The 21,666-nt window shown below is 42.3% G+C and overlaps 2 protein-coding genes and 1 long non-coding RNA gene across 7 annotated transcripts in view; 1 reads left to right on the forward strand and 2 right to left on the reverse strand.

Moving 5' to 3' along the window:
• LOC133545263 (BMP/retinoic acid-inducible neural-specific protein 3-like) overlaps positions 1-21,666 on the reverse strand; it is a 1,164,151-nt gene that overhangs the window by 198,420 nt on the left and 944,065 nt on the right. The window lies entirely within an intron of this gene.
• Positions 1-21,666, forward strand: part of ephb3a (eph receptor B3a) — a 189,158-nt gene that overhangs the window by 82,173 nt on the left and 85,319 nt on the right. For both annotated transcript variants that reach the window (XM_061890377.1, XM_061890378.1), the window contains exon 4: positions 5,574-5,729. In XM_061890377.1, coding sequence (XP_061746361.1) covers positions 5,574-5,729 — 156 coding nt within the window. The remainder of the gene's footprint in view (positions 1-5,573; positions 5,730-21,666) is intronic.
• The window catches only part of LOC133545068 (uncharacterized), a 165,529-nt gene continuing 158,476 nt past the window's right edge, over positions 14,614-21,666 (reverse strand). The window contains exon 3 of the long non-coding RNA XR_009804720.1: positions 14,614-14,739. This is a non-coding gene — a long non-coding RNA (uncharacterized LOC133545068). The remainder of the gene's footprint in view (positions 14,740-21,666) is intronic.

Genomic DNA, 21,666 nt, shown 5'->3' on the forward strand with positions numbered 1-21,666 from the left:
TCCGTCAAACATAATCTCTGCAACATTTTAACCAAAGAACCACCGTTACATGTTATGTACACTATAAGGAAGTGTTTTAAATTAAAAAAAAAAATAATAATAAAATGACTCCTTTTAACGCGGCCTGTGTGTGCCTTTTGTATGAAAATAGACCTGAATAAACCCGATCTTCGGCAGTGCACCTTATAATCCGGTGTGCCCTGTCGTCCGGAAAATATGTGTATACATATTATATTAATATAATAGATGTGTAATTAATCATTGATGTAATTGGAAATTAACTACACTGCAAACACACACTTACTCTAACTGAAAGTCCAACTCTTACCGTAAAATTAGTTTTGTTTAGCTCAATATTTCTTTAAGTGGTGATTATTTCTGTTTCACCACCCTGGTTTGTGTTCTTTGTTGCCATGGGTGCTGATTTTTGTCACCTGCCTTTAACACTCACCTGCTCTCGGTCACTAATCAGAGAGCTATGTGTTCCTGTCTTGTTCGCAACACGCGACATTTACGTTGGTTCTACTTGCTTCTTGCTCCTTGTCTTGTATTTTCGTATTTTGTCCTGATTATTGGATTAAATCATCTTTCTCACCTGCACGCCGCTTCCTGACCTCCATTTGGATCTTGGGGAAACAGCCACCGCGAAACTATGCGAGCCCGACGTGACATGATTTTTGCAAACCATCAGAATTATCAAGTAACTCAACAAGTGGCACCAAACATGGATAATTGTTTTGCATTTTTCCCATCATGCATTGCAGGGGATTTAAAATGGGTGTAATTTGTAATTATATATTGTGATTGGACATTTTTTTAATAATATCCACAGGGTTGAGTGAGCAGGTTGTGTTGTGTGTGACCACGTGTGTTGACTTTTTGTGCTAGTTTATTTGCGCCATGAGTGGGAAAAGTTGTTCGGATTGGGTCATATGTCAAAATGCTCTGCTGTGGACACTTCAACCTGCTTAGTGGCCTAATGGTTAGACTGTCCGCCCTAAAATTGGCAGGTTGTGAGTTCAAAACCTCGGCCGAGTCATACCAAAGAGTATAATAATTGGAATTGGGGGTTAAATCACCAAAATGATTCCCGAGCGCAGCCACCGCTACTGCTCACTGCTCCCCTCACCTCCCAGGGGGGTAAACAAGTGGATGGGTCAAACACACACACCTTACGTGTGTGTGTGACTATCAGTAATATTTTAACGTTATCGCGTAAATCATTGTCATTAACCTGATTTACTGACTATGTCGGTGGTGTCGAACTCAAATACAGAGTGGGCCAAAATTTTAAACTGAACAAAGACGCGGGCCAAGGTTGAAAAAAATTAACATTTTAATCGGGACCCCAACAAGTTTTGCATTGAATATTGAACAAGCAAGGCTTACATAACTTTATAGTGACATGCAAAATCGAGTTTCAAATAATAATAATATCAAAAAAATATCAATAATCATTGCTCAGTTTACTACACTGATTTGCTTTAACACTGAATATGGAACAAGCAACGCTTATATAACTTAATAGTGCAAAGTCAACTTTCAAAAAACAAACGAAAAAACATCAACGGCATATTAAATAACATTTAATAAAAAATTGAATGCCTGTTTTCTATTTGCAACCTTCTGAGGTATATATCAACACTAACTTTTTCCACAAGCTAATACATTTGAAAATAAATGGGAGGGGGGGGGGTTGTAGCAAGGGGTTCTGGGTATTTGTTCTGTTGTGTTTAGTGTTTATGTTGTGTTACGGTGCGGATGTTCTCCCGAAATGTGTTTGTCATTCTTGTTTGGTGTGGGTTCAGAGTGTTGGCGCATATGTGTAACAGTGTTAAAGTTGTTCATACGGCCACCCTCTGTGCGACCTGTATGGCTGTTGACCAAGTATGCGTTGCATACACTTGTGTGTGTGTATGAGCCGCATTTATTATGTGACTGCACGCTGTTTGTATGGAGGAAAAGCGGACGTGACGACAGGTTGTAGAGGGCGCTAAAGGCAATGCCTTTAAGGCACGCCCCCAATATTGTGGAAATCGGGAGAATGTTTTTCGGGAGGGACACTGAAATTCGGGAGTCTCCCGGAGAATCGGGAGGGTGTCATGGTTATTTGGTGACGAACCCCAAGATGCAGAGATGGAGGCAGGTATGGAATGTGAAAACATGATTTAATTAAATACTGAGACAAAAACAAAACCAAAAGGGTACAAGCAAAAAGCGCGCACGAGGCGGGTAATCAAACAAAAGGAGCTAGCCTGGGAGCTAGAAAATAACAAACAGGAGCTCAGCGTGGAAGCTAGCGGGTAGCGAACAGGCAAACAGAAGTCCTACTTGTATAATGAAAAATAAAACGAAAGCAGGGAACAAAAAAACAGCAAGCTACAAACATCAACTGAATATAGCTTACCGCTACACTGCAAAGACAAGGTACGACACGACAGGAGCGATAACACATCACAAGAGCGACCAGACGTGACATCGACAAGACAGTACAATGATCCAGCAACTGACACAAGACAAAGCAGGTACAAATAGGAGCGGGCTGATTGGCAACCGGTGTGGCCAGGTGGCAATCAGCCGCTGCTGAGGAGGAACACAGCACTCAGGGAACAAGACAGGAAGCTGACAAAATAAGAGCACTAAAAACAGGAGATACTAAACACAGAGGAAACAGACAAATGCAGAGGAAAAAACTAAAACATAGACAAACTGTCAGGGGAAAGCCTGACAGAGGGTTGGCAAGTATTAGCATTAGCGGTGAGTGCGGTATTATAGCGACACCGCCCCTGTATAACACCGGCGGGCCAGCTCTAACGTTAATTTGATATTGCCTCAAGGGCCAAATTAGTTTGACACCCATGGACTATGTCCACAAGATGGCAAAGTTGCAGCAATTATCAGATTCCTGATTAAACTTGTGAACTCGCACGGGCCAAAGTTGCTGGCGGGCCGCACTTGGCTACCAGGCTGACGTTTGGACACCCCCGGGTTATTGGATTGAAGCCAGGCAGTGGGGCGACTCAGCAACCCACTCGATGAAAACAAATAAAAGAAAATCTAATGCACTGTGTAATAGGACAAAAATGAATGCGAGCAGATAGTGTGGAGCCTGCAGGCTCGTGTGCAGGGAAACATTCTGCGCTGTCATCTTATTTCCTTGAGCTTTTTATTGCGCAGTTTTAGGGCTGTTAGCTGCGCTGATTATCCTGGAAGTGCCATTGTTGAGAATTAGGCTGGAGCTCGGGTTCAGAATGAAAGACCACTTAGGCCGACTAGTTAATCACTCACTCCCCGAACTGGTCAGGATTCATGCTGACAGGACAGATGTTTTCCAAATACCCCGCTTGGGAGTGTGGCAAACCAGGCTAATTTATCCACATCTAACACTGGTAATCCCCTCTATTGGAATCCTTCTTTCGTTTTGGCTTACCACGGTTTATCCGTACAACGGCATCTAATATAACGCTTTTTGTGTCTGGTTGCTGCTGCCTTCAAATCCAGCGCTGATTTATATGTTAATTATGACAGATCCGTGCTTGCATTTTAAAGGGGAACATTATCAGCAGACCTATGTAAGCGTCAATATATACCTTGATAGTGCAGAAAAAAGACCATAGATTTTTTGAACCGATTTCCGAAGTCTAAATGGGTAAATTTTGGCGAATTAAACGCCTTTCTGTTTGTCGCGCTGGAGGCGATGACGTCAGAATGTGACGTCGGCGAGGTAACACAGCCGCCATTTTCATTTTCAACACATTACAAACACCGGGTCTCAGCTCTGTTATTTTCGTTTTTTTGGACTATTTTTGGGAACCTTGGAGACATCATGCCTCGACGGTGTGTTGTCGGAGGGTGTAACAACACTAACAGGGAGGGATTCAAGTTGCACCACTGGCCCCCATTGAATGTGCCGCCAGACCCCCATTTCCGCCAGACCCCCATTGAATGTGCTGGAGTGTCTCCATATTTACTGGCGATGCTAATCGATGCTAACATGCTACGCTAATCGATGCTAACATGCTATTTACCGGCGGTGCTAAAGCAGACATGGCACAGAGATGGATAACCTGCAGATGCATTTAATGCGAAACAAACACTTACCAATCGACGGATTTAAGTTGCTCCAGTGTCAAAAGGTGCGAAAGTCCTGATCGTTTGGTCCGCACATTTTACCGGCGATGCTAACGCAGCTATTCGGCCATGCTATGGCTATGAATAGCGTCAATAGCTATTCGCTCAATAGCTTCAGTTTCTTCTTCAATACTTTCATACTCCAACCATCTGTTTCAATACATGCGTAATCTGTTGAATCGTTTAAGTCGCTCCACTGGCCCCCATTGAAAGTTCCGCCAGACCCCCATTTCCGCCAGACCCCCATTGAATGTGCTGGAGTGTCTCCACATTTTACCGGCGATGCTAAGGCAGACATGGCACAGAGATGTATGGATAACCTGCAGATGCATTTGCAACGATAATCAACGAACTCACAAAGGTGAGTTTTGTTGATGTTGACTACCAGCTAATCAATGCTAACATGCTATTTACCGGCGGTGCTAAAGCAGACATGGCACAGAGATGTATGGATAACCTGTAGATGCATTTGCAACTATATTACGTTTCCTTCCACCCACATTTAATGCGAAACAAACACTTACCAATCGACGGATTTAAGTTGCTCCAGTGTCAAAAGGTGCGAAAGTCCTGATCGTTTGGTCCGCACATTTTACCGGCGATGCTAACGCAGCTAGTCGGCCATGCTATGGCTATGAATAGCGTCAATAGCTATTCGCTCAATAGCTTCAGTTTCTTCTTCAATACTTTCATACTCCAACCATCTGTTTCAATACATGCGTAATCTGTTGAATCGCTTAAGTCGCTGAAATCCGAGTTTGAATCCGAGCTAATGTCGCTATATCTTGCTGTGGTATTCCCATTGTTTGTTTACATTGGCAGCACTGTATGACGTCACAGGGAAATTGATAGTGGTTTCGAAGATAGCGAAAATAAGGCACTTTAAAGCTTTATTTAGGGATATTCCGAGACCGGTAAAATTTTGAAAAAAAAAACTTCAAAACAAGCCACTGGGAACTGATTTTTTCTTGTTTTTAACCCTTTTGAAATTGTGATAATGTTCCCCTTTAAGGCGTTGTTGATATTCTGAGGGCTGTAGGCCGAGCAGACACTGATTGATAGTTTGAGGGTGTATCCATCCTCCTCAGAAACATTCTCCCGTCCCTGTTTGTCTGAAAACAGCAATCTCCTGTCAGCAGTCTATCGTCATCTTCATCCGCCGTTTCCTCCTCTCTACCGTTAAGCTTGGCTGTCAGCCCACATTAGGGAGATTAATGTCACCTGGAAAAGAGTGAAAATGCGAGAGCGGATGCAAATATAAAGATAACTGGTTCTTAAGTGTGGCCCATTTCTCATTGCAGTATCGACGTCTCCATAAATACCGAGCTTCATCAGCGCATCTTTTGTTCTCTGACAGGCGTGACGGCTGCTTGTCTTTTAGCGTGACAGCTCGCCTTTTTCTCCCTGATTGCCCATCTTTATTTCTGCACCCTCTCTTCCAGCTTGCATCCCTGGGACTTTCAAATCCAAATTTGGGGACGGGTTCTGTGCCGCCTGCCCGTCTAACAGTCGCACAAGCGCCCGAGGAGCCAGTGTTTGTCCCTGCCAGAGTGGTTTCTACCGAGCTGATAGCGACCCCCCGGAGACTGCCTGCACCAGTAAGTCGAATACTGTACATTTCACCACGGCTCAGTATTTTTGTAAGTTCAAAGAAGTGATGTCATAATTGTGGACGAATCTTTGTTCCAGTTTTGGGTTGAATAACTTAAATTGAGGCCTATCAAGCAACTTTAGAGTGAACAAAAACATACCTGGTGGGCCAACTTGTCCTCTCTCAGATCCATCATCAGTCATCTCTGAGGTGTTTACAAACTCCAAAACCAGTGGAGTTGGCAGGTTGTGTAAATGGTAAATAAAAACAGAATACAATGATTTGAAAAGTCTTTTCACCCTATATTCAATTGAATATACTGCAAAGACAAGGTACTTAACGTTCGAACTGCTAAACTTTGTTATTTTTTGCAAATATTAGCTCATTTGGAATTTGATGCCTGCAACATGTTTCAGAAAAGCTGGCACAAGTAGCAAAAAAGACTGAGAAAGTTGAGGAATGGTCATCAAACACTTTTTGGGAACATCCAACACGTGAACAGGCTAATTGGGAACAGGTGGGTGACATGATTGGGTATGAAAGCAGCTTCCATGAAATCCTCAGTCGTATCAATCAATCAATATTTATTTATATAGCCCCAAATCACAAATGTCTCAAAGGACTGCACAAATCATTACGACTACAACATCCTCGGAAGAACCCACAAAAGGGCAAGGAAAACTCACACCCAGTGGGCAGGGAGAATTCACATCCAGTGGGACGCCAGTGACAATGCTGACTATGAGAAACCTTGGAGAGGACCTCAGATGTGGGCAACCTCCCCCCTCTAGGGGACCGAAAGCAATGGATGTCGAGCGGGTCTAACATGATACTGTGAAAGTTCAATCCATAGTGGCTCCAACACAGCCGCGAGAGTTCAGTTCAAAGCGGATCCAAGACAGCAGTGAGAGTTCCGTCCACAGGAGACCATCTCAAGCGGAGGCGGATCAGCAGCGTAGAGATGTCCCCAACCGATACACAGGCGAGCGGTCCATCCTGGGTCCCGACGAGCGGTCCATCCTGGGTCTAGACTCTGGACAGCCAGTACTTCATCCATGGTCATCGGACCGGACCCCCTCCACAAGGGAGGGGGGGACATAGGAGAAAGAAGAGAAGCGGCAGATCAACTGGTCTAAAAAGGAGGTCTATTTAAAGGCTAGAGTATACAGAGGAGTTTTAAGGTGAGACTTAAATGCTTCTAGTTGAGGAATGGTCATCAAACACTTTTTGGGAACATCCAACAGGTGAACAGGCTAATTGGGAACAGGTGGGTGACATGATTGGGTATGAAAGCAGCTTCCATGAAATCCTCAGTCGTATATATACATATACCGAAAAATACGGTATATGTATACTACCCAAAGGCAGTATAGTACCGATTTCAATCAATTAGGATCGCAGTACTTTATTATTAGTACTGATAAACTGAACAACCCTACATCCTAATAATGTTTATGAAATATGTCACAGAACAGCAGTATCAATCAATCAATCAATCAATCAATGTTTACTTATATAGCCCTAAATCACTAGTGTCTCAAAGGGCTGCACAAACCACTACGACATCCTCGGTAGGTCCACATAAGGGCAAGGAAAACTCACACCCAGTGGGACGTCGGTGACAATGATGACTATGAGAACCTTGGAGAGGAGGAAAGCAATGGATGTCGAGCGGGTCTAACATGATACTGTGAAAGTTCAATCCATAATGGATCCAACACAGTCGCAAGAGTCCAGTCCAAAGCGGATCCAACACAGCAGCGAGAGTCCCGTTCACAGCGGAGCCAGCAGGAAACCATCCCAAGCGGAGGCGGATCAGCAGCGCAGAGATGTCCCCAGCCGATACACAGGCGAGCAGTACATGGCCACCGGATCGGACCGGACCCCCTCCACAAGAGAGAGTGGGACATAGGAGAAAAAGAAAAGAAACGGCAGATCAACTGGTCTAAAAAGGGAGTCTATTTAAAGGCTAGAGTATACAAATGAGTTTTAAGGTGAGACTTAAATGCTTCTACTGAGGTGGCATCTCCAACTTTTACCGGGAGGGCATTCCAGAGTACTGGAGCCCGAAATGAAAACGCTCTATAGCCCGCAGACTTTTTTTGGGCTTTGGGAATCACTAATAAGCCGGAGTCCTTTGAACGCAGATTTCTTGCCGGGACATATGGTACAATACAATCGGCAAGATAGGATGGAGCTAGACCGTGTAGTATTTTATACGTAAGTAGTAAAACCTTAAAGTCACATCTTAAGTGCACAGGAAGCCAGTGCAGGTGAGCCAGTACAGTCGTAATGTGATCAAACTTTCTTGTTCTTGTCAAAAGTCTAGCAGCCGCATTTTGTACCAATTGTAATCTTTTAATGCTAGACATTGGGAGACCCGAAAATAATACGTTACAGTAATCGAGACGAGACGTAACAAACGCATGGATAATGATCTCAGCGTCTTTAGTGGACAGAATGGAGCGAATTTTAGCGATATTACGGAGATGAAAGAAGGCCGTTTTAGTAACGCTTTTAATGTGTGACTCAAAGGAGAGAGTTGGGTCAAAGATAACACCCAGATTCTTTACCGTGTCGCCTTGTTTAATTGTTTGGTTGTCAAATGTTAGAGTTGTATCATTAAATAGAGGTCGGTGTCTAGCAGGACCGATAATCAGCATTTCCGTTTTTTTGGCGTTGAGTTGCAAAAAGTTAGCGGACATCCATTGTTTAATTTCATTAAGACACGCCTCCAGCTGACTACAGTCACAGCTGGGTATATGTGACATATGTCGCCGAAAAGCGGCCGATGGAAACAAATGTGAGCCATGTCAGTAGGAAATTGTAGGCTTGCCGGTAACTAATGTGATCTGCTCCAGAGTCCATATCAGTTGCGACTGGACAAAGCTCTGAGAGAGGCGGCTAGAGAGGTGATGGTGCTGATTTAGAGTGACATGAGCTGCCTTGACTGTGTAAAATCACTCTCCGGGGGCCTTTCCACACATTAAATGACACACACACGGCTTGCAACTGTCCTCCCTGTCGCAGGAACACTATGGACTCTGACACTGTCCAACACACACACAGGCATGAACTGGGGCATCAGCACCTCCGACTAAACATTCAAACACACAGGCCTAACAGTTCCGTCCCCCCGCGGTCTGTCAGAGCTTGTGCCAGGCAGCCTGTGCTTTGTGTTGAGCCAGTCGGCAGCTTGGGCTCAGCGTGCGTTTAAGAGTGGTGTCCAATTAGAAGAGCCTCCGCTCTGAACCGTCTCTCGCTAATTGGAAAGGACGGGGCAAGTGAAACGGGGCTGAAGGCAGAAAGTTATTGGACGTCTTGTTTGGAGAAGACTTCTTCCTTCCCTTCGTCCTTCTTCTTTGGTAATAGGATGAAGAGCACGTTGGCTTAACCCAGGGGTGTCAAACTCAAATACAAAGTGGGGCCAAAATTCTACACTGAACAAAGCCACGGGCCAAAGTTGAACGACTTAACCTTTTAATAGGGACCCAAACAAGTTTTGTATTGAATATTGAACAAGCAAGGCTTATATAACTTTATAGTGACATGCAAAATCGAGGTTTGTTGGTAGCGGGGGGTGTATATTGTTGTGTCCCGGAAGAGTTAGTGCTGCAAGGGGTCCTGGGTATTTGTTCTGTTGTGTTGATGTTGTGTTACAGTGCGGATGTTCTGCCGAAATGTGTTTGTCATTCTTGTTTGGTGTGGGTTCACAATGTGGTGCATATTTGTAACAGTGTTAAAGTTGTTTACAAGGCCACCCTTAGTGTGACCTGTATGACTGTTGACCAAGTATGCATTGCATTCACTTGTGTGTGTGTGCAGACTCCGCATACATTACGTGACTGGGCCGGCACGCTGATTGTATGGCGGAAAAGCGGACATGACAACAGGTTGTAGAGGACGCTAAAAGCAGTACCTTTAAGGCACGCCGCCAATATTTTTGTCCGAGTGTAAATCGGGAGAAATCCGGGATAATGGTTGTCCCGGTAAATTTTCGGGGGAGGGGGCTACTGAAATTCGGGAGTCTCCTGGGAAAATCGTGAGAGTTGGCAGTTATTAGAATTAGCGGCGAATGCACCACCGCTGTATAATACCGGCGGGCCAGCTCTAATGTTAATTTAATATTGTCTCAAGGGCCAAAGTAAATTACATGGCGGGCCAGACTTTGACACCCATGGCTTAACCAGTCTGTGTCCCACACCCCGTAGCGGTTATTAGAGATGCGCGGATAGGCAATTATATCATCCGCAACCGCATCACCAAAGTCGTCATCCACCCGCCGTCCACCCGAACCAACATTTTATCAGAACCGTACCCGCCCGCTGAAATACATCAGAGGTCGGCCGCCTTTACCACTCACGGTGTTAAGATCCGCTGCTCAGATCTTACGTTATTTGGTTTTGAGTCTTTTTGTCTTCATCTTCTTGGTTCATGGACACTTCCGATTCTTAGTCGGTGCACTTCCTTGTTTGTTTTTGTCACCATGGCGACTTGATTTGTCCACCTGCACTGGCCGTTTGACGCACACCTATTTTTGATTATTGTTTCGGTATTTAAAGCTGCCTCCTCCCTTTGTTCTGCCTGGGTCCGTCACTTGCTCCATGCAACACGCACGTTTGGTTAAGTTTGTCGTGTTCTGGCTTGCTAAGTTCCTCCTTAGCTTCCGTGCGCTCGACATGCGCTTCTGTGGACTTTTTATTGAGTGCTAGTGTTTAGCTTAGCTCCCCGTGCGTTTCACGCGCTTTCTTTTGCATTTGTATCACTGTTCTTTTATCATTTTATACATTAAATCAAGCCTTACCTGCTACTCCTGCCTGTCTGGTCCTCGTGCATTCCGGGGGTGACGCAACACCCGCACACGATGCGCGCCGAACGTGACACACAGAGCTATTTAAACCTGTGTCTCGGAGTAATGAAGACAATCGGAGCCGCTAACGTTCTCGCGACTATCCAATAGCGTTCATCCTGATGACAAGAATAAGGGCATGCTGTGAAACCATTGCCTTTGACACCTTCAATAACATGTACGAACCGATTGTTAGTCCGGCAACATGTGTGCAGCTTCCGCAATCACACGTACAAGATTGAAAGGCATACTGGGTGATACATAGTACACTGATGGTTGTGATATAAACAATTTAACACTCTTAGTAGTATGCACCACGCTGTGAAGCCACACAGTACAAGATTGACAAACACATTTCGGGAGAACATCCTCACTGTAACACAACATAAACGCAACCCAACAAATACCCAGAATCCTTTGTATCCGTGACACACCGTGAATATATTTTAAACCCCCACGCCCCCAATCCGCCCACCTTACCGACGCACGTGGGGGTTTGCTGCTAGCGGGGTGTATAAAATAGTCAGGATTGTCATGGATACAAAGGATTCTGGGTATTTGTTGTGTTGCATTTATGTTGTGTTACTGTGAGGATGTTCTCCCGAAATGTGTTCGTCAATCTTGTATTGTGTGGCTTCACAGCGTGGTGCATATTACTAAGAGTGTTAAAATTGAACCAACAAGACAAAGACAAAAGACTCAAAACCAAATAATGTAAGATCCGAGCAGCGGATCTTAACACTGTGAGTGGTAAAGGCGGCCGACCTCTGATGTATTTCAGTGGGCGGTTGGCGGGCGGGTACGGTTCCGATAAAATGTTGGTTCGGGTGGACGGCGGGTGGATGACGACAGCAAACCCCCACCCCCACGTGCGTCGGTAAGGTGGGGTTGGGGCGTGGGGGGTTTAAAATATATTCAGGAATTGTCACGGATACAAAAGATTCTGGGTATTTGTTGTGTTGCGTTTATCTTGTGTTACTGTGAGGATGTTCTCCCGAAATGTGTTTGTCAATCTTGTAGTGTGTGGCTTCACAGCGTGGCGCCTATTACTAAGAGTGTTAAAATTGTTTATATCACAACCATCAGTGTACTATGTGTCACCCAGTATGCCTCGCAGTCGTGTGCGTGTTGCCGCGGAAGCCACACACAACATTATGCTGGACTGACAAGCAGATCGTACATGTTGTAGAAGGCGACAAAGCCACTGACTTCATAGCACGCCCTAATACTTATTATCTGGGTGACTGCCGGCAGTCATTCAAGAGAATAATAGAGAGGTGCTATAAAATAGTCAGGAATTTTCAAGGATACAAAGGAATGTGGGTATTTATTGTGTTGCGTTTATGTTGTGTTACTGGGAGGATGTTCTCCCGAAATGTGTTCGTCAATCTTGTATTGTGTGGCTTCACAGCGTGGCGCATATTAGTAAGAGTGTTAAAATTGTTTATATCACAACCATTAGTGTACTCTGTGTCCCCCAGTATGCCTCGCAGTCGTGTGCGTGTTGCCGCGGAAGCCACTCACAACACGATGCTGGACTGACAAGCAGATCGTAAATGTTGTAGAAGGCGACAAAGCCACAGACTTCATAGCACGCCCTAATACTTATTATCTGGGTGACTGCCGGCAGTCATTCAAGAGAATAATTGCGTCTCCTATTGTATTCTTCGCTTTATGACACGGGTCTTAAATTGCTCTTTAAATGGCAAAGGATACCGATCCCAGAACCATGTATATCAAATATTTCCGGGTGGTTCAACCGCCAACCGCCTGAATCTTACTAAAATCAATTTTTTTGTCATGTCACCCGCCCGACCCGCGGTTTATCCGCGGACTCCGCGGATGAGACCGCAAACCGCGCATCTCTAGCGGTTATCATCCACATTTCAAACATTCCTCACTCAAAAGGCAGAGGACTGTGTTCATTCTCTGCTGATATGGGAGTTGTGGTTATCCGTGAGCACCAAGAAGAAAAGCAACGGACACTTGGTTTTCGTATTTGTATGCACCGTATTACTTAGTAATGAGGACTAAGCTACACATGCAGTTAGGGGTGTAACGGTACACAAAAATTTCGGTTCGGTACGTACCTCGGTTTAGAGGTCACGGTTTGGTTCATTTTCTGTACAGTAAGAAAACAAAAAAATATAAATGTTTTGGTTATTTATTTACCAAATTTGTAAACAAAGGCTTTATCCTTTTAACATTGGAAACACTATAATAATTCTGCCCACGTTAATCCACATTAAACTGCCTCAAGTTGTTGCTTTGATTAAATAAAATGAAAAAACCTTTCTTCTACATATAAAAAGTGCAACATTAAACAGTTTCCTTAATGTCAACTCATCATGCTTGATTTATTACAGCATTTGGGAAGCCTGTAGTTGACTTTTATTATGTAAATGTCGTCTTTTTATCAACATGTGATAGCAGGGACCCTGCTATTCAAAACTAGGCTGCTACATTACTAATGATTCAAGTAACTATAGCTGAAAAAATAGTACAATTGCAATAGGAGAGACTATTCATCTCTAAACAGAATGGAGTTCAATGAAATAACAGACAGGGCTTTGCTGCCCCTAAAACACGCAAACGCACGCACACACACAGAAAAATGAGCTAACATTACGCTAAAAGCTAATTAGCCTTCACCTCAAGCCAGAACTGCCAGCGAGCTGAGCAGCTGTTTAAGTTTCCAGAAGGTCAACGGGCTCATAGTGATGTTTGTAATAGTTGTGACTGGGAAGTGTTTAGTATAATTTGGGTAGAGTCCGCTCCTCCCCTGCTAGACGAATATCTGCTCGACGCTAAAGCATTGACTACATCGTTCTGAAGTCTGAATACGCACTACTGATTGGATTTGTATGTAACCAATCAGATGGTTGTGTGGGCGGGACAATGAGGCAGGGACAGAGGCAGAAAGCAGAGCAGCTTGTGAAGACTTCTGCTTCCGAACTTGTTGAAACCCCCGTACCGAAACAGTTCGATACAAATACACGTAGCGTTACACCCCTACATGCAGTACATCCTTTTCTTTCTCATTACAGTAATCCCTCGTTCATCGCAGCCAATTGGTTACAGGCCAGACCGTTAGGGGTGCACACATTTTTTTATTCTCTTCTAAATTGTGATAATTTGTCATCCCAATTCTAAATGGATTAATAACTTTCAAAAATGGATTAAAAAAAAATATATATATATTTTTTTTTCTCCATGCAACCAGAGGGAGCTTTTCTAACCAGTTTTGAAAAAGTTTCTGTTGTGATCCGCCGCCCGGATCATATATGGTTTTGGTTTCTGAGTCCTTTTGTGTTTTCTTGATCGTTTTGGACTCTTTCTGTTCTTAGTTTTTGCACTTCCTGTTTTATCTTGTTTCCATGGTTCCTCATTTCTCCCATCTGCGCACCTGTGTTCTGATTATTGCTTCTGTATTTAAGCCTGCCTTCTCCCTTTGTTCGGTCTTGGTCCGTTGTTTGCTTCACGGGACTCTCAGGTCGGTATTATCCCTTATGTCTTTACATGTGCTAAGTCTCGTCTTAGCTTCGCGTGCGCTCGGCTCGTCACTTTTTGGACTTTGTCTCATGCTAAGTTTAGCGTTAGCTTCCCGTGCGTAGGCACACGCTTTATTTTGCCTTTTGTATCAGTGTTCTTTTATTTTTTATATATTATATCAAGTCTTACCTGCTATTTCTGCCTGTCTGGTCCTTGTGCATCTTGGGGTGACTCCACACTCATCACAATGCGCCAACAACGTGACAGTTTCATTACAATTATTATATTAATCACCGTATTTTCTTACCATGAATTGATTTAAACAAGTAGAAAAACTTATCCGGGTGTTACCATTTAGTGGTCAATTGTACGGACTATGTACTGTTCTGTGCAATCTACTAATAGAACATTCAATCAATCAATCAGTCAATCAATTCTGGACTATAGAGAAAAAAATGCCATATGTAAACTGCATTGTGAAATACATTGTGAAATTTGTTATTTATAAACCTTTTTTTACATACCTTAATTGTTTCCAAATGGTGTCCATAACACTGCAGTCAAACGGCTGATCCCAAAAAACAGAAGTCATGGTCATGGACCCTTGAGCTGTAGAAAGCTAGGTTTCCAATCAGCTGAACAGACTGAATAAGTCCACGGTGAGGAATTTGTGAAACTGAAACAATACAAACAGAATGCTATTGTAAGTTAATAATACTAACACAGACACTTGTAAATTTGTCAGCATATTGTCTAATGCTAACGATGTTAGCCTCATTATATTATTATATACACGTACAAATATGCATGAAAACACTCCTCCAGAAATCACACATTCTAAGTTTAATAAGTAAGTAACGTGGACCCCCGACTTAAATAAGTTGAAAAACTTATTCGGGAGTTACCATTTAGTGGTCAATTGTGCGGATTATGTACTGTACTGTGCAATCTACTAATAAAAGCCTATATCAATCAAAATAAGAATTGTTTTATTTATATTGTAAAACTTACAAGCATTGCTTGGAGTGATGAATGAAGAATCCATATGGGTAGAAACGCTATGGACGATTAGAAAACAGAATTAATTTTCTACTTTGGTTCAAAGCAGGGGTTTGGGAACCTATGGCTCTAGAGCCAGATGTGGCTCTTTTGATGACTGCATCTGGCTCTCAAGATAAATCTTAGCTGACATTGCTTAACACGATAAGTAATTAATAATTCATCCAAACGCCCTTGACGCGAATCCCTTAGGGGTGATGGACAACTGGGCAGTGTTTGAAGAGCTGCAGCCCGCTACCGTAGCCCCCCACTCCCTGCCCTCTGTTGCAAGTCCGGAGATGTATGTTGTGATACGTATATATGCTTTGCTCTGGAGTTTTTTTTTCTCCCCATAGCTGTTGTCTGACCCTAAACACTGTTTGTTTGTCGAATCAAATCAATCAGTCAATCAACAAAGTTGTGTTGTACTTGGGCAATAACAATACTTACCTACCTACATAATTACGCTGGTAATCACAGTGTCAAAATATCCGCTTTCTACCGCACCTGTTCAAGAAGTCGCATTCGTGATAAGAAGTATTTGATTTATTATTGGTTAGCTTCAGGATAACAATGTTCTTAAAAAGAATAATAGACCTACAATACTCTAAAAATGTTGGGCTTACTAAAAAAATGCAGGCATTTAGTTACATTCATTGTTAAAAACTATTATATGGCTCTCACGGAAATACATTTTAAAATATTTGGCTTTCATGGCTCTCTCAGCCAAAAAGGTTCCCGACCCCTGGTTCAAAGCTTTAAAGGGGAACATTATCACAATTTCAAAAGGGTTAAAAACAATAAAAATCATTTCCCAGTGGCTTGTTGTATTTTTAGAATTTTTTTTCAAAATTTTAGCGGTCCCGGAATATCCCTAAATAAAGCTTTAAAGTGCCTTATTTTCGCTATCGTCAAAACAGCTATCCATTTCCCCGTGACGTCATACAGGGCTGCCAATACAAACAACATGGCGGTTACCACAGCAAGATATAGCGACATTAGCTCGGATTCAGACTCGGATTTCAGCGGCTTAAGCGATTCAACAGATTACGCATGTATTGAAACAGATGATCGGAGTATGGAGGCAGATAGCGAAAACGAAATTGAAGAAGAAATTGAAGCTATTGAGCGAATAGGTATTGACGCTATTCGGCCATAGCGTGGGTGTACCTAATGAAGTGGCCCATAGCATGGCTGCCTTATTAGCATCGCCGGTAAAATGTGCGGACCAAACGATCAGGACTTTCGCATCTTGTGACACTGGAGCAACTTAAATCTGTCGATTGGTAAGTGTTTGTTTTGCATTAAATGTGGGTATCTAGTTTCAAATGTACATACAGCTAGCGTAAATAGCATGTTAGCATCGATTAGCTGGCAGTCATGCCGTGACCAAATATGTCTGATTAGCACATAAGTCAACAACATCAACAAAACTCGCCTTTGTGATTTTGTTGACTTAATCGTTGCAAATGCATCTGCAGGTTATCCATACATCTATTCATAGGTTTGGTGATAATGTTCCCCTTTAAACAGCAGGAAACACTTGCAAGCATTCTCCAAGCCCCACCTACACGGAGCCAAGTCCTCCAAAAGATGGCGCCATAGGACAAACAATAACACATCGATTAAGTGTCTTTGCATGTGCCATGTCTGTCTTGGCATCGCCGGTCAAATGTGAAGACCCTTTGGTACATTCAATGGGGGTCTGGCGGAAGATTTCTTGCCAGTGGTGCAACTTGAATCCCTCCCTGTTAGTGTTGTTACACCCTCCGACAACACACCGACGAGGCATGATGTCTCCAAGGTTCCAAAAAATAGTCGAAAAAACGGAAAATAACAGAGCTGAGACCCAGTGTTTGTAATGTGAAAATGAATATGGCGGGTGTGTTACCTCGGTGACGTCACGTTCTGACGTCATCGCTAAAAGAGCGATAAACAGAAAGGCGTTTAATCTGCCAAAATTCACCCTTTTAGTGTTTGGAAATCGGTTAAAAAAATACATGGTCTTTTTTCTTCAACATACATTGACGCTTGCATAGGTTTGATGATAATGTTCCCCTTTAAACAGCAGGAAACACTTGCAAGCATTCTCCAAGCCCCACCTACACGGAGCCAAGTCCTCCAAAAGATGGCGCCATAGGACAAACAATAACACATCAATTAAGTGTCTTTGCATGTGTTTAATTAAAACTATTTGCTTTATGACTTTGAGTATTAAAAAAATCCATAAACTAGCCACACTGTTTATAAGTAGCGGTGTAAAAAAAAAAGTAGCGGCTTATGGTCTGGAATTTACGGTAATAAATTGCGAGAACCGTCTTGAATAGTAAATCAATTCCGAATGGATTCATCACCCCAGGAATCGGAATAGGATCGAATTGTTAGGTGCCCAAACATTCACACCCCAATTGACTGTGGTAAACTTATTTTCCTGAACTAGGATTGAAAAACAAAACCCAAAGTTGGCACGTTGTGGGTAGTAACGCGCTACATTTACTCCGTTACATCTACTTGAGTAACTTTTGGGATAAATTGTACTTCTAAGAGTAGTTTTTATGCAACATACTTTTACTTGAGTATATTTATAGAGAAGAAACGCTACTTTTACTCCGCTCCATTTATCTACAATCAGCTCGCTACTCGCTACTTTTTTTCATCGATCTGTTAATGCACGCTTTGTTTGTTTTGATTTTGGCAGACATGCATTCAAAGTAGGATCTACGCATGTCTGCGTTTCACCAATCACATGCAGTCACTGGTGACGTTGGACCAATCAAACAAAACCAGGCGGTCACGTGACCGTCACACGTAGAACCCGACATGTTGAAAAACTTATTGGGGTGTTACCATTTAGTGGTCAATTGTGCAGAATATGTACTGTACTGTGCAATCTACTAATAAAAGTTTCAATCAATCAATCAAAAGTGTAAAGGAAAAAAGACACTTTTTATTTCAACGGTACTTCCCGTCAAAAGCCTAAAGACTGATCGCACAGTTCCTGTCTTCACAATAAAAGTGCCGCTCCATCGCGCCTGCGCTAACAAAATAAGAGTCTCCGAAAGCCAGCGCAAACAAGCTAGCAAGCTACGGAGTTTGCCGCCAATGTATTTCTTGTAAAGTGTATACAAACGAATATGGAAGCTGGACAAATAAGTTGCCAAAAACCAACGACATTCATGTGGTATTAGACGGAAAGGAGGAACTTTTTTTCTCCTCCATTTGAAAACGTGGATGTTATCAGCACTATACTGTCTGATTCCAATCAATGCAAGTCATCAGAGTAAGGTAATACACCAATTTATATTCTTGTCTTCATAAAAGATAGGAATCTATGTGTTAAACATGCATGTATATTCATTAAAACACCTTCAACATGTCAACAAAAACAGCAAAATAAATAACTATAAATTATATACTGTATATATAAATGTATGTATATATATATATATATATATATATATATATATGATATGTGTGTGTATGTATATATGAGGTAGATCACCTCGACTTGGTCATGTATTAAGTAATTGATTAACGTTGAAAAACTTATTGGGGTGTTACCATTTAGTGGTCAATTGTAGGGAATATGTACTGTACTGTGCAATCTACTAATACAAGTTTCAATCAATCTATCAATCAATCAATAAATGCCTACTGAGCCTATGGTGCTGTTAAGTTATTGTGGCTCAATTTGCCTTATTTATTTTTTTAATATATTATTATTTAATATATATTAGTGTTTTAGTTGCTTAAGAGATATTCCTGGCTATGAATTTGCTCATTGCTATTTTTATATTTTTGTGCATTATTTGGTGCCGTAATCATTAAACGAACAGGTTACTCATCAGTTACTCAGTACTTGAGTAGTTTTTTCACAACATACTTTTTACTTTTACTCAAGTAAATATTTGGATGACAACTCCTTACTTTTACTTGAGTAATAAATCTCTAAAGTAACAGTACTCTTACTTGAGTACAATTTCTGGCTACTCTACCCACCTCTGGTAATTCGTAAGTTAAAAACAGAATACAATGATTTGCCAATCCTTTTCAACTTATATTCAATTGAATAGACTGCAAAGACAAGATATTTAATGTTCAAACTGAGAAACTTTTTTGCAAATAACAGGTGCTGGCTTTTGAACTTTGCGCCTATAAAAATTTGGATAGTTCTTTTCCTCTTTGGTCCGAAGGGCACATCGTCCACAGTTTCCAAAAATAATTTGAAATGTGGACTCGTCAGACCACTTTTCCACTTTGTATCAGTCCATTTCAGATGAGCTCAGGCCCAGCGAAGTCAGCAGGGTTTTTGGGTGTTGATGATAAATGGCTTTGGCTTTGCATAGTAGAGTTTTAACTTGCACTTACAGATGTAGCGACAAACTGTAATTACTGACAGTGGTTTTCAAAAGTGTTCCTGAGCCCATGTGGTGATATCCTTTACACACTTATGTCGCTCAGTACTGCCTGAGGGGTTCGAAGGTCCGTAATATCATCGCTTACTTGCAGTGATTTCTCAGGATTCTCTGAAGCTTTTGTTGATATTACGGACCGTAAACTGTTTGACAATTTTCTCATGCATTTGTTCACAAAGTGGTGACCCTCGTCCCATCGTTTGTGAATGACTGATCATTTCATGGAAGCTGCTTTTATACCCAATCACGGCACCCACCTGTTCCAAATTAACCTGTTCACCTGTTGGATGTTCCAAATAAGTGTTTGAAGAGCATTCCTCGACTTTCTCAGTATTTTTTGCCACTTGTGCCAGCCTTTCTGAAACATGTTGCAGGCATCAGATTCCAAATGAGCTAATTTTTGCAAAAAATACCAACGTTTTCCAGTTTGAACGTTCACTATCTGGTCTGTGCAGTGTATTCAATTGAATTTTTATTTACTATTTACACAACGTGCCAACTTTACTGGTTTTGGGTTTTGTACTTTATTAGTTGGAGCATAAAAAAACACTTTACAACCTCCTAAATACGTGTTTTTTTTTACCACCTCGGTTATTATGTTTTTATCTGGCGTTGGTGTTGGTTTGTTTGTTTTGGATGTCAAAGTTTTTGGATCTCTCAAGATTTTGGATACGCTGTTTGGCAGAGTGGTGCTTATCAGTTTGTTTATTAATAAAGATACAAAAAGTAAACTTGACTGATTGTCATTGAGGTTGTAGTACAGTGGGATCCCCGACCATCGCTTATATTTATAGATTTTTTATTATTTTTTTCGGTCTTAAATTTCATTCGAGGTGGCATTAAAAATGTCTTAAAAAGTCTTAAATTTGACTTGCTGAAACCTGCAGATACCCTGTTAATAGCCCACTAATCCGACTTTCTTGGCTTTGCTTACACGCTGGAAATAGTTTTTCATGACAATCGCCATAGCAGTTAATTTTGTCGTACTTTCGTGCCAAGTTTTGAACTTTAGGACAGAGTATTGGTTCAGCCATGGAAAAAAGCTATGCAGATGCCAGCAAGAACCACAATGCATTGCGTTTCCATGTCACACTTCTTAGGCCTATATAGTAGCCTTGGGTGTGTTATACTGTAGATTGCAATACTCACCCGTACTGAACTGTGCTATTTACTAATACAAGTTTCAATCAATCAATTAATCAATCAAAGTCATTACTCTAGCAGTGCCTCGACACTACCTGGAAATACTTGGTCACATCCTGGGTAATTCCTAGTGTTGTTAACTTTAAACCGATGGGACCGGATATCGAACTCGAGAAGTGGCGGGTTTGGTTACGTCGATCACAACCCCCTCAAGTCCTCAGGCTAATGTGTACACAGATAAACGTAGTAACATATTGTAAACCGGCTATCGCACCAAACTAGAAATGACTTGACGTTTTCGGTCTTCAAAACAACACGAGAACCAGGGTTATCCGTGAAAAGAGTCACGCGCTTGTCGTGTTGGCATTTTGTGTTGTTGAAGTGTGTGTTGTTAGCATTGTGTGTCCCGGGTTGTCCTGCCGTTTAACGCCAAAGGCTCACCCACATCATGGACAGCTCATGATGTTGAAGATGAAGTGCATCAACAGAAGAAGTTAGGGATATACAGCTTTGAAAATGTCCAATTTCACAGGTTAACCTACTTCGACTTTCTCTGAACTTTTAAATGTCCAACTGTTTTGTAATTGCTGTTTCCTAAGCAGAGGCTGAACTGCAAACTTCCTCACATGTGACTATTTTTTTGAAAGACATACAGCAGGGTTTCCCGCTGCCCTTTGTTGCTAAGGCCGCCGCCTTAACGACAAAGAGCCGCCGCCCAAGCTAAAGTCTTAACAAGCAGCGCCACTTCGTTCTGCCTCTGTTTCTGTCGGTACTCTCTCCAGCATTGTCCCACCCACAGAACCATCTGATTGGTTACACGCAGAGCGGTGACAGCCAATCAGCAGTGCGTATTCAGAGCGCATGGCAGCGGACTCTCCCCAAATTATAATAAATACACCTCCCAGTCAACTACTCGTAACATCACAATGAGACCGTTGATGTTCTAGAAACATAAACGGCGGCTCAGCTCGCTTGCAGTCCTTGAGGTGAAGGCTGATTAGCTTTTA

Source organism: Nerophis ophidion, linkage group LG28 (assembly GCF_033978795.1).
Source record: "Nerophis ophidion isolate RoL-2023_Sa linkage group LG28, RoL_Noph_v1.0, whole genome shotgun sequence".
NCBI classification, from domain to species: domain Eukaryota; kingdom Metazoa; phylum Chordata; class Actinopteri; order Syngnathiformes; family Syngnathidae; genus Nerophis; species Nerophis ophidion.